This window comes from Seriola aureovittata, chromosome 19 (assembly GCF_021018895.1).
Source record: "Seriola aureovittata isolate HTS-2021-v1 ecotype China chromosome 19, ASM2101889v1, whole genome shotgun sequence".
Lineage (NCBI taxonomy): Eukaryota > Metazoa > Chordata > Actinopteri > Carangiformes > Carangidae > Seriola > Seriola aureovittata.
Window position 1 is genome coordinate 6002230 of NC_079382.1, and position 13661 is coordinate 6015890.

Below are 13661 nucleotides of genomic sequence, written 5' to 3' on the forward strand. Positions count from 1 at the left end.
CACTTTGGCATGTAGGAATCAGTGGATTGCTCCTTTAATGCACTCAAGTGCAGGTAAATCTTAAGCCAAGCAGTACTCACGGTCGTTGCAGTGAGTCCCCGTGTAAGACGTCATGGAGCAGTCACAAGTGAAGTTCTCCCACTGCTGGATACACACACCCATGTTGGCGCACGAGTCCTCCTGGCAAGTCGTGCTTGGGCCTGGAAAACGGCGGCAGGGAGAGAGAGAGAAAGAGAGAGGGATACAACAGGTGCACAGTCAAGCAGCAATAAGACCTACCGCTGAGCCTTAACAATGCAGGACCCATGCAGAAGAAGTGCACTCTAGAGAGGCAGATATACAGCATGTGGGCCTAGAAGAAAGAACAAGGAGCGAACAGTGCCACCACAGGAAGCCTGACCTGGAGTACAACACACTTAAAAACAGTCTGAGGAATCCTGTTTCATGCTGGGTAAAAGCATGGCACTAGCAAGGAGAGGCACCGAAGAAGAGGTGCCAGGTTTTCACAGGATCAACAGCACGCTTCTCAAGCAGTGGGAGCATCAGCATTAGACTCTGAATTAATTACAGAAAACCAGCTGTACAGGATGCTGGTTTACTTCTAATCTGCATTTAAGACATGATGCTGCAGATGAATTAGATCCCAGCTTGGCTGGTGTGATGACACTGTCAACATCCCTTAATTTCCTTCTTTCTTAGAGTGTGTACAGGTGGATTTGCATGCAATTTTTTTATCATTCCAACATGTTTCCAAAAAAAGTTTTAGCAGAGTAAAACTTAGAATACTGCATTCCCTCTATGGACAAGCAAGACAACACATAAAAAAAATAACCTTTCAGCAAAGGACTCATGGATAAAAACTCCATTCAAGAATACCGGTTTTAAAAAATGGCATTAAAGTGACCCTGCTAGTAATTTTCCTTTCTAAACATCTCTTTCAGTGTGAAGACGGTGAACACTAGACACACTAGACAGACAGAATTCATGAAGAGCAGAGGAGAAAAGAAACGCACGCAAAGAGCGCTTGAGAACACGCAGTGCATATCCTTGTGTATGCACTTCAGGCAGACAGGAGTTGAGGAGGGTATTCAAAGTCAAACTGGATGTGTGTTTGCTATTCCTCTACACCACACATAGCTCTTAGTTTTGAATACTTTTACTGAGAGGGAATGCAGATAAGGACAAGAGCACAGCAGAGATAACAAGATAAACAATCCCTGTCGGAGTCTAGACAGACACGGGGGAGGGGGAATCTCGACAGAAACCCTTCCGATAACCACAGAGGAGACAAACGAAAGTAAGTGAAGTCAAATTAAATAAAAAGTCCAAAATAAATGGCAGACAAATGCAGGTAAACAGTGTTTAAGAGCAATTGTCTTGTGCAAGAAAATGTGAAGAGAAGAAGACACTTGAAGTTTGCCGGCTGAAAGTGCATTTACTGTGTAATGTACAGTGATGGTAGTCGACCAGGCATCCCCCATAATGCGAGCATACATGTATTTCTATACATCGCATCAGTGTGGATCTCATGTCTGTATGCACACAGCGGTACTCGTTTGTTAGTGTGAGCGACGGAGGATTTCTCTGTGTTTGATTGTTGCAGCAGGAGGCCGCTCGCTCTCTGAAAAACACTCATCTGGGTAAAGTAGCATGATGGGTTTTTGAGTAAATAAAAAAAAAGAGAAAGAGAGAGAGAGAGAGAGAGAGAGAGACAGAGGCCTGATACATCAGCAGCACGCTGACAGTGTTTGGATGTGCAGTGACAGCCTCTTTCTTGTGTCTCAACTGGCATTTTCATAGAAGAACACGGTGCTCTCGTTGTCTGCCTCTGCTTTTAGACGATCTGCATGACTGCCACATATTCATTTGAACGTCACTTATCTGACCCCATCTGTTCACTCTCTTTAATTATACTGTGAACTCAAATTCTTTGCAACTTTATCGGGTATGTCCCTCCACCGAGCTTGGTGGTTAGCAGGGAACATGCTATAATTGCATTAACATGATCGATATATGTATAACACATGTACTGTGTGTCTCCATTCACACTGCAGCAGTGCTGTAGTATGAACCATAATAATCATACACAATTTTTTTCCCTCTGTTTAATTAATCACTTGTGTTGCCTGCAAGTAGTCTCTCTCTCTCTCTTTCTCTATTTTTCTCCTCTTATACATTTTTCTTTTCAGAGAACAAGCCACCTCTGCGGCACCAGGGGGACATTATTGCCATGGTGACACCCACGATGCATTGCACACAGCAGACTTTCAGGCGAGCAGGCCTCCGAGAGGCGGAGTTTAACCCTCTACCTTGCAGGTCGGCTTTGGTGAAACCAACTTTGTTAGCGCAGAAAGAAAATAACAAACAGAACAGAGCAGAGCGGAAACAAGAGTAAAGGTTAGTGAGGGACCAGCATTGTTAGAGTTCTTAAAACTTGTACAAGTTTCACTTTGGCAGAGTGCAACGTGGGCTGTTGACCTGTTAGTGGGGTTCAGCTGCTGTGTAAGCTCCTACGTAGTGGTGTCTTTGTCATAATAAGTGTGTTTGGCATTAAATATCACGGGTCCATCCTCATAAAGGCTGCTGTGTGAGTTTGAACTTATCTCAATCTTCTGCTGCCCTCTAGAGGAAATATGTTGAGGCCTACACCATACACAAGGGATATCTTTTTTTTTTTTTTTTTAAACACAATTACGTTTTAAATGGGAAATAGAAATAATCTATAAAGCACAAAATTGCTCCAAATAGTCTTGGCATGGGAGCATAGCAGAGTAGCTAATATGGATGGAAACAACCTCAAGTCGAATCTGACTATAACAACAAACACATCAGCAGCTTATTTTTTATTCTGTTTTAGCAGCACACTATTTTGCCTGAGGATTGTAATTTCAGGGGCTGGAGAGGCTGGAGAGGTGAAGGGGAAGTCACGATGGTGGTTAAACATAACTCTCATTAAGGGGGTTAATTAAAAATATCTTGCCGTGTAAAATTATCTGCAATTTAGAAAGATTTAATAAGACATGAACAGATTTGTTTTTACTTGCAATGCTTTTGTTATTTGGGTTTAAATGCTTCCAGTTATCCTAAAATAAAGTACATAAAAAGCCATTATTAAAGAAACTGAATGACAATTTTTACCCTGTAATGTGACAAATACCTGGCAAAGAAAAAAGAAAATAAGTAGGATTAACAATGCCAGCGAATGGCTTTAAGGGCTACTGAAGAACCGTCTAATTAGACTAATAAATCTCACACGGCAGGTCATGATTCTTAGACGCTACGGGCCATCTGTACCTTCACAGCCGCGCTCAATCTGCCCGCTGCGGAAAAGGGCATCATTGATGAGGTCTGGCAGGCGGCCATTGAGATCAACTGAGGCCAAGCAGCCCTGGAAGCCTTCCCGAGAAACCACCAGCTTAGGGAGGTTCTGGTACATGTTGGGTCCCAGACCTCCGATGAACAGGTCACCTGAAGGGAGAGAGCGAGGGTGGGGGGGGGTAAATGAAGTGTAAGGTACAGAACACTCACATTCACACCTATGGGCGATTTATAGTCACCATTTCAGCTAAACCTGCATGTCACCGTGACCATAAACCACTGCATCACCGAGCCACCTTTCGACTGAACAGTTTCTTTCAAACTGAAAACTGTTGATTTTGAAATATACCTCAGTTCAAAATCATTTCTTACTTCTCCTAATCTCTTTTCCTCGTGATACAAATATTTCAATAGGATAGAATGAAATTATAGATACATTTAGTAACTCAGAGCAGATACACATATTGTGATTTGGAGAATTAATCTTGTATCCCATTACATGCTAAACAACATAACACCATAGCAGTGAGTTCATGACAACAAGCCACTGGTGGTGGTGAAATTATGCTTGGTTTACTTGTATGAGTATTCCAAGTTGGATTCGGCAAACTCCAAACAAATTGCTCATTTCAACCCTGAAGAATATCACCTGTTCACGGTGTGATTTGATCAACGGCACTATCTATGGCACTAAATCACCACACACTGTAAGCCCTCCCGTTGCAATCAATTTGTGGGTGCGTTTCATTCCTAAAAATGTCACTTAAGACTAAAAAGAAGAAGTTCACGCTGCAGACCTGCTGTTAGAAATCAGCAGACAAAAATATAACAACGTTAGCAGTGTTAGAAGAGGCACTAGGGGACTGAAACAATCGTATTTGCATTTTGATTGCATTGTTCCAGATCTCTGACCTCATATAAAACTCGAATGTGGATGTTTAATTAAAATGTTTAAGAACCTCTGACTTAAAGTGTATCAGCAGTGAGGAAAAATTAAAAGCTGATTCACTCCAACCCTATTTTTTTCTTTTAAACATAATTTCTTATCTTTGGAGAGGATGTGAAGTCATTTCAAGTCAAAACGCTAAAATTCAGTGTCGAGCTGTAAGTCTTTTTGATTTTCTCAAGTCAAGTCTGGAGATTTCCGATTATTTTTCAGACTATACTTCTGGGGATGAGGGGATCCTTTTGGGGTTGCATGATATTCTTTGGACTTCATTATGAATATGAATATGATAACTTGAATTTCTCCGAAAGCGAGGATGGGGTACCTTTAAGGTCGAGGTTCTTGGCTCCATTGACATTCTGGGTAACTGACTTTGAGTCCACCTTGAGAGTGTGTGTGTTGGAAACATCCCGTGTGATAACCACATTGTGCCACTGGTTATCATTCAGTGGGTTGTCACTGTTCCCCTTCAACAGACTTGGCCCATTCCCCAGGTCGAATACATAGTGGATAAACCTGGGGAAGACAAGAAGAGGCAGGAGATGAACAGATCAGGGTTTTATTAGTGTGTGTTTTTGTGTCTGTGTGTGCTGTATGTCTATTTTTATCTTCCCAGATTGATTGATTTTAGTAGAAAAACTCTCAAAATCAATAATGACAGTTAAACTGATAACAATCTTCACTGCAACACAATGATTTCTATGTTTTTACAAGCTCACAAAAGAGATCGTTGCTCGGCGATGTTAAATTAATCATGTCTCAAGGAACCAACAACCTGCACTGATATATTAACTGCAATAACAGTCACTGTCCCCCTCACCCTTTGACCAGTTCGACAGCGATAAAGTCATTCCCGTCTCCGCTGTTGAAGATGATGAAGCCATCGGGCGAGGTGGTTTTGAACTGAAAGAAGAGGTGCATTGTGGTATAGGCCTGCAGGGTGGCCAAGCCGAGGTAACTGCCCTTGGTCTTGAAGGTGACTGGGTCGGCGATGATGAAGCGCATGCCGAAACGGGCGTTGAGCTCGCAGAAGTCGATGTCTCCGTTCTTGCACATGTCGATGTACTGCATGCCGTTGAACTTCAGGCTCTGTGGGGAGAATGATTGAGAGATGGTGTTAGAAATGAACTGTGAAGCTTCTTTAATTTCATTGGACCCAGATTTCCACGGTAACATAATATGCAAAGTTATAATTGTGTGTTTTAGTCGCACCCAAAGGGCACAATCATGATGAACTGAATACTATGACCTGATCTTTGACTTTTGTGATAAATAATGACGACAAAGAAACCCTCCTCTTCAGGACACGAGTTTATCAGTGAGCAATATTTGCTACAATTATGCATCTGTTGCATCACGATCATACTGCACTTCATACCTGAAGATGCCCGATGAACGATGAGGGAGCAGAAGAGACAAAGCGCCTCTCTGTCAAGATGCCCGTTTCCACGTTGTTGAACTCCAGACGGGTGTGGTCGCCCGCCATCTGGCCTGCGATGCAAGAGGGAAGAGAAAGGAGAAGAAGCCAAGGGATGAGGGGGGTTGAAGAGGAGGAAGGATAAGACAACCTGAACTTGACAAAACATTAGTTTCACTATGTGTCATACTCATGCAATAACCCCACCCCAAAGCTTATACTAAGCAAAACTGACATACAAAGAGAGATTTGATTATTTTCAAATGTTGAAATCACAGAACAGTAAATTGTTATTACTATTCCATTAATTATGACGAGGCAGTCAGTGTTGTCAATTTCCAATATTGTAGATTATTTATGTTAGAAATAATCAGTATTACACATTCATTAATTGCACACTTATCTTAAATAAGAAGCTTAACATGAAGAAATTGTCTCACACAAGTATTCTCTGATTTTTATGTGACGGTTTTACAATCTCATGGTCAAAATTCTGTTTTACGTTCTACTTTTCACATGAATCATTATTGGTATCTCCCTTATGAAATCTAGTTTGGCTGAACCCTAAAAAGGCATCGTTAAGACAGAATATGACAATAAATAAAGATATCAGAACCATCTTCATCCATAAAAAAAAAAAAAGGAAAAAGAAATAAACATGTATGCCATGGATATTGTAAAACAGCAGGTTAGTGGTTCACAAGTGAAATACCTTCAGCCATGTCGTCATCCACAGTGAGTTTGAAGTTTTTACCGCGGCGGAGCACTCGTACCGAGTGCCACTCATTGTCGTTGAGCTTTTGTCCAGCATAAAGAACCTCAGGGCCCTTGCCTGAAGAGGAGGGTTAGTTAGTGAAGGGATGGGGAAGCACAAGCACAAACCAACTCTTTGTTTTCAGGCAATAGACTGGAAAAATTTAAGAAGAAACTCTTAAATAATATTTGATGTAAAAAAAAAAAATAAAAAAATTTCTCAGATCAAAATAAGATTTTATTGTGATATTTCTCATATGGAGATAATATGATCACTTGCCAAACAAAAATTTGGTTTGGATCAGACAACAGAGGAAAACAATACAAATCACAACTGAGGGAAAAATAAAAGAAAACATTTGCTGTTACTCATACAAGGACTCAAAATCTGTGACTACACCCTGTGGCTGTCTCGCTCTCTTTATCTCGCTAATATCCCATTGGCTGATAGATTTGAATGATCCCTCCAAGTTTTACCCTGACCTCATTCAGACTTAATTAATTCCACTTTAATTACAGCAGATAGATTTCCTAAAACGCAGTTTTACTGCAGCTTTTAATACAGTAGGGAGAGCCTGTAGACCTTTTGTGAAGTAATTCAAGTAACCAACCACTAGAGGGCAATCCAGCCACACTGTGTTCACGTTTAAGGCCAGAGCAGCTAATTCAATTCAGAGTCCTGAAGCTGCTGAATAATTATTGAACCCAGGTTTTAAATCCAGAGAAGCAGTGTTGGTTAGTCACTTAGTGATTTCTTGTCCTGATTTAGGATTTTAATTTGGTGAATAAACTTATGTTGTCCATTACTGGACCAGCTCAGTAGATGTATGTGAAGAAAGCAGTATGAAGTCTCAGTGTTTGCTTTCCCCTGTGCTAGAAGACAACATTTCAAATCTTTTTGCCGCACAGTGACTTCTATCCAGGCCACTGTGTAATGGAGGGATCAGCAGTATGTTAAATATGTCTAAATTATTATTAAGTGCAAAATTGACTTAGCTTGATTGATTAACATTTACTGAAGAATTAGTTTTCAATGTTAAATATTCTACAAACCTTATCCCCTTTAGAATTTTAACTTTGCAGCATGTCTGTGTGTGTCTGTGTATATGCATGTGCATTGATCATTACTTAATGACAGTGATCAGCATAAGCAATGTGAATGGGCATCTACAATTTGCCACCTCAGTAAAGAAATTCAGATAGGACAACCTGAAACCCGTCTTCATTTTCCACTCTCTACAAGGCTGTGAATAATAAGAGTCCTCTTCATGAGTAAGAGCATGTCTGCTAACACCTTCTGTTTATCATATTAGGGGCCTATATACTGCAGTACTTGGTAAAATAAGGAAGGCAAGACAACAAAGCAAGTGAAACACACAGCAATATATTACAGTATAATTGGGAAAACAATATAGCCCATAGAGAAAGTGCAAATGTTCAGCGAGTAGCTATAGGCACACAGGGGAAGATTAAGAGCTAGTTGCCTGAATTAATTTGAAAAATGGGCCATTTTAAAATATATAGAGTACATTAAGTCTGATTTGCATAACTTTGATCTCTGGCTATGACTTTTCCCCCTCTTATCTGAGAAATCCTCTTATCAGTCCACTGCATTCACACATTCCTGCCCTTATATCTAGCACACAGGCTATAATCAAACATTGATTGAAGGAAGAAGGCTGCAGAAGAAGAATGTTGACTTACTGGTGTTACAGTTTATCCTGACACAGTCTAGATGGGGAGGGGAGAATAAGTGACAGATGAAATCGCATCCTTCAAGGTTATGGCTGCAGACATCCAAGAGTAAGAAAAGCCACCTTCCGGGGACGGTCACATGACGCCGGCAGCCATTTTAGCCTAGTCGGCTACTGATGGTCAATGTTACTATACCGATAGTGAAATCCCAGTTTAATCCCAATCCAATTCTTTTTAAATAGCATTGTGCCAATACTGTTCAATGTTACTGATTAAACTTAACTGTTTTCTTTGGTTTCATTTGATCAAACTTACATGCCATTAGAGGTCTGATTGTTATTTTCCAAAAAGAGTTTCGGCTACAGGTTGAATTGTTCAATTTCAAAATGTTCGCTTGCAATTCAATGGCCACATCGATTTTGCAACCCAGCAAAATGGAGCCAAAATAGTGTACCAGCAGCCCACTGCATAATGTGAAATTAAGCCGGTTTAGATCAAATGTCAATAAAACTGGGGCTCTTTATTAAAATCTCCATCCACGGGAGAGCACTGAACCTGTGTTCAGCAGGTGCAGGTTGAAATCCATGTGACCAGGCTGGTCATGTGCCGTCAACCGCAACAGAAAAGTGGGAGCAAACAGCCTCGAGCCACGCAGCACCAACACCGTACAGAGGCCTAAAGACCCCCTCTCTCAGAGGATCCTATGGACGTTATGGAAAATAGGTTTCTATGAATTAAACAGATTAGGTTAGAATTTGAAATGTAATTAGATTTTAAAGGTAAACAGTTTAGAAAAAGACCACATTGCACATTAAAAACATGAAATATGAACTGGATATGGTCCATGTTTTTAGCAGCTGTGGTAACCAAGTATAATGGATTCTTATCATGAATGAATTACATTCAGGTGTTTTGTATGTATACATAGGCTTTATTTCAAGATTATCTATTCGAGGCTCACTGGTATAAAGGCCTGCACTCTACTTAAATGTACCACTCATGCCACCATCTGCAGGCACGCTGGGTGCTGTGGCATCGGGCTGTTTGCCAGATGGGCCGCAGGCTCGGGGCCTTTGAAGGGGTGAGTGCCATCTTTGAACAAGGCATGGGAGATGCCAGCTAGACCAAGGGTTACTAATGGAAAGAGAGAAACATGAACCTGCTACCATGAGGAAAACAATAGAAAAAAAAAAAAAGACCACACGAACGAGAATGCATACAATCAGTGCAGCACTAAAATGTACAGATGCTTACCTGCAGTACTGAATAGATGGCAGAATAGAATCTAAAATGTTGCTATCTGAATTAATGCATGTCTGACGACAGCGCCATCTATTAAAGTAATTTAAAAAGCAAAATGTGGTACCCTTGTAAAAAAAACTATTTGTCCACAATAATGAGCATGACTAAAATGATCTATGATCTGTTCAAAAGATGTGCTGCAGAGCATGGATAACTTTGTTAAGTGTTAGATTGATGGATAGAAAAATCTACAACGACAACTCAGCATCAAGGCAGAAAAAGTAACAATTCAGGCAAAAACAGTACATGCAACTACAAAGACAAACTAGAAAAACTGGTTTTAGTACGTGTTAGGTCTGATAGCAAGTCTGGACCATAAAGAAAATATACAAAAGAATGAAAACACAAAAACAGTAAGGCCTCCTCTTGAACTCGCGGGGAGGGGAACCAACAGGACGGTTTATACGATACCTAGGTTGACAGTCAGTTTGACCCTCCCGCTGTCCAGCTCAAGGCGCAACGTGTCCGCCGACTCGCGGGACGTGGCGGCCATGAGCAGGCCGAACGCCCGCTGGGACATGAAGCGGAGGGAGACGTCCTCGGCCTCGGTGTGCATGACGTTCGGAATCACAACCTTCATGTACATGCTGCCATCGTACGAAAGGATCGAAGACTCTGTGAGAGGAAGAGACAAATGTGTTTAAAAATTGATGGTGGTTTAAGCCCAAATACCTTTGATGTATGTGGTAAAAGCAAGGAGAGGTTGTGTCCATTTGTGTGTGTGTGTGTGTGTGTGTGTGTGTGTGTGTGTAAGTGTAAAAACAACAGATACCATCATAACAGCATAAAATACAGCAATATATTTCATACACTTCACCTCCTTCTGACAGCTTTGTTTATGCTACCAAAGCTTCCGATAAGATAAAAGAGAATGCGTGCTATGAAAGCAAACACACACACACACAGGCTTGGTGAAGAAAAGTGAACCTAATTTAAAGTTGGAACCCCACTTGCATCTGTGTCCCTTTTTATCAATGGGAAACACACACAGACACACACGAACGCACACCGCACCCCCCCCCCCCCCCCCCCCCCCCACACACACACACACACACACACACACGTGTCCCACATGCCCAGTTGCAGCTGTATTCATCATCCATCGAGTGACAGGTGAGTGTCTGGGAGCTCAGGCTGCTGAAGGCTGCACACACGCTGCTCAGTGTGCAGAAAATTAAATCATCATGCTACTTCCTCCTCTCCCTGGCAACTCCCCTCTATAGCTGTTGGTTGGTGTCTTTGACCTTAATTGTGAAATCTTGAAATGTAAAGTCAGTGTGGAACATGCAAGTACTAAGACCAAACTAAAAATGTCTTTACACCGTCCTGTCTCGTAGTTAAACTGAGATAATAAGAATAAATAGATCATGAAGGTTTGAAAGCTGCTGGGCTGGACCGGATTTGTGTTCCCTTCTTATGAGTTGGAGAGGGAGGGGAGAGAGCCAGAGCGAGTGTGGCAAAGAAAGAGGAGGTCTGTCAGCAGACTGGAAGCTTCTTGGGGAGAGAGAGACAGATTAAAAAGGGTATCCAACCATGAAATACCTGTTTTGACACCTCAGCTTTTTAAAGAAAAAATAGCCCTGTGGCCTCTGAAATGCACCACCATTTGGCTGCATCCAGGGAACTGCTGAGGCTGTAGGTGAACATCACACGAGAGAGGGGTTGTACCTGTAAGCAATGCAATGTCACATGTCACATGCTGCATGCTATTTCTTTTTTTTTTTTACTCAGGGTCTACTGAATAAAGTGCCACTTTCAGGTGGATGTGTAGAGAAAAATGTTTACTCATGCAAACGGTAATGCATTATAAGTACTATTGGATTTTGCTTCACTTAAATGTCAAAATTCATGCGATATGTTGCAAAATTCATGTATAAGCAGAGGGAAATCACTAAACCATTCATCTCAGCAAGAAGTGCTCTGCTATAAAAATCCAACATTTGTCTGTGTTGCTTTTAGGGCTGTTGTAAAATCCATTCTATGAACAAGCTGTCGACTGTGTGGGTAAAGTAGCCTGGAGGATAATGAAACCTTGGCTCACCATTGTTCTACTCAATTTTAAATTGCACAGGCTCCCTCCCTCTCCGTGTCTCCTTTGCTCTTTCTCTCTCTCACACACACACAGACACACACATAAAGAAAAAAAAAAAAGACTCAAATATCCACACATGCATGCATCCCAGCCAGTTCACAGACTGATCTCCTAACTGACAGAGGCATATATTGATTTGTGAGCCAGGTCAGGTCCCAGGCTCACACTAGAAGAAAAAAAAAAAAAAACGTGGTGAGAGTCAATCTGCAGCTCAGAAAACTCAAAGAGACAAGGAAGGACGTGAAAAGCACCATATAAAACAAACTGTGATGTCCACTCTGGAGTTTTAGAACACTTAGCACAAACCCTTAGGTAAACTATTTCTGAGATTTGTGGCTACGAGAATGTGACACTGGAGCTCTATTGAAACATTCTTGGAAATGGACGTGTCATTTCTTAAAGAATAAAATAGTTTACTAGCTTCGAAATACATTACTTTATAGAAGTCGCAAGGTCTAAAACAGACCTTTGTTGGAATTCATTGACATTTCTAATATCTTTATTGACACACAGGTTAGAATGATAAACCACTGGGATCTGACAGGTGAGAGAAATACACTATAGTGTAACAATACTTGGAAATAAGATAAATATACAGCCACATTTAATGGCTAATGGCTGTAAATGCTATCTTTTGGATTCTAACATGCTCACAATGACCAAGCTATAATGCTGATGTTTACCGGATATAATGTTTACCAAGTTCAAAATTTGCTAATTAGCGCTAAGTACAGCTGAAGCTGATGTAATGTCATTAAATTTTCAAGTATTTAATCAAGAACCATGGAATATTGAAAATGCCTAAATAAAAACACATCAAATAATTTTTTTTTAAAACTATTTATGGTTGCAAAATACCCCCAAGAATCAGTTAAAAAAAATCTTCCTACCACATAAACAATGTGCTGTAGTGTTCCACAGTCAACGCTGTGCTTTGGCTTTTTAAGTAAGCCACAACATAATAGCAGTCAATTTTAGAAGTCTGCTGGTGCACAGCATCCTTTTTGGGGCAAAGTAGTCCCCATCATGTCTGACTGTCATCGATTATTCTCAGCAGGGATCAGCTGTGTTGTATTCAAATAGCTTTTTATTGTCTTAGAAAGGAGTGGGGATGTTTTTGCTTGACTGCAGTTCGGTGTATGTTATTCCCACTGCATGACTCGAAGCTTTGAGTGGTAGAAAAACCAAAACAAGGAAAAGGCTGAATTTATTTTGAAGACATACACCCACTTTATTTAGGACCCCTGAAGGTAGGTTGAAGATGTTTGAGATGAGTTTAATCTCTATAAATTTCAACTCCTAACTGACAAGGAGTGATTGACAGGACAGAATCAGTTCTCTGCCTCATACAATACTTACTTAATAAACAATAATAAAATACTAATTACAAACAATAAGACAAACACAGGCAATAAGTAAAATATGTTGACATGTCATCTCCCTAGTTTTTGGCCACCAAAATGTTCATTTATTGGTAGTGATTACTGAATCAAAATTAAAAAAAAAAAATCTGCAGAAAGATACTGACTCAAGGATCTCAGTCAGTGTAAAGAAGACACAAACACACCAGCTGTAGCTGTGTTGGTCATTGACTCTTAACTCCACTCAGCAGTGTCCTCCTTTTCTAGGTTCATACTGGTGGGCCTGCCGACAGCCCTGCAGTGCTGAGCACACCTTCCTGTTCTCACAACATCAAATTCTGAGTGACACACTGCCATGATTTGCAATAAACAACTTGTCTTGGACATATTGAACCTATTCTACCAGATGTTGGTTTTTTACAAAAGTGTGAAACCCTTTAAAGGAAGGTTCAGCTCATTACAACTTGGATATTTTTTGGTAGTTTTTGGCCATTTCTATCATGATAGTAGATAGTGGGGCAAAGAGCATAGGCAGTCAGATGATCAGAGAGGCAGTCAACAAGCAAAATTACGTAAATGACCTTATTTGGAGGTAAACCGAAGGTGAGTGCACATAGAATGTTGATAATAAACGCCTGTTGGACAGAAAAACTTCCAGCTATGGCAACTGTAGCTGAACCACACAGGTTAGCTTGGCTTAACAAAGGCAGAAAACAGGAGGTTCGAAATCCAGAGTGTAACAAAATGACCATTTGTGGTTTTACAAGGTAATGTGCA

General features: G+C 40.8%; 1 protein-coding gene across 8 annotated transcripts in view; it reads right to left on the reverse strand.

The window, feature by feature from the left end:
• LOC130187347 (neurexin-3b) overlaps nucleotides 1-13661 on the reverse strand; it is a 283686-nt gene that overhangs the window by 161255 nt on the left and 108770 nt on the right. For 5 of the 8 annotated variants that reach the window (XR_008830442.1, XM_056404857.1, XM_056404858.1 and 2 more), the window contains 9 exons: nucleotides 9843-10046; nucleotides 8139-8165; nucleotides 6394-6513; nucleotides 5643-5755; nucleotides 5085-5353; nucleotides 4590-4780; nucleotides 3295-3468; nucleotides 2310-2336; nucleotides 81-200 (listed from right to left, as the gene is read on the reverse strand). Coding sequence is in view for 6 of the 8 variants with exons in the window: in XM_056404857.1 (XP_056260832.1) it covers nucleotides 81-200; nucleotides 2310-2336; nucleotides 3295-3468; nucleotides 4590-4780; nucleotides 5085-5353; nucleotides 5643-5755; nucleotides 6394-6513; nucleotides 8139-8165; nucleotides 9843-10046 (1245 nt within the window). In the remaining 2 variants the exon portion in view is untranslated. The remainder of the gene's footprint in view (nucleotides 1-80; nucleotides 201-2309; nucleotides 2337-3294; nucleotides 3469-4589; nucleotides 4781-5084; nucleotides 5354-5642; nucleotides 5756-6393; nucleotides 6514-8138; nucleotides 8166-9842; nucleotides 10047-13661) is intronic. The other 3 variants (XR_008830443.1, XM_056404859.1, XM_056404856.1) reach the window with 1 other exon arrangement.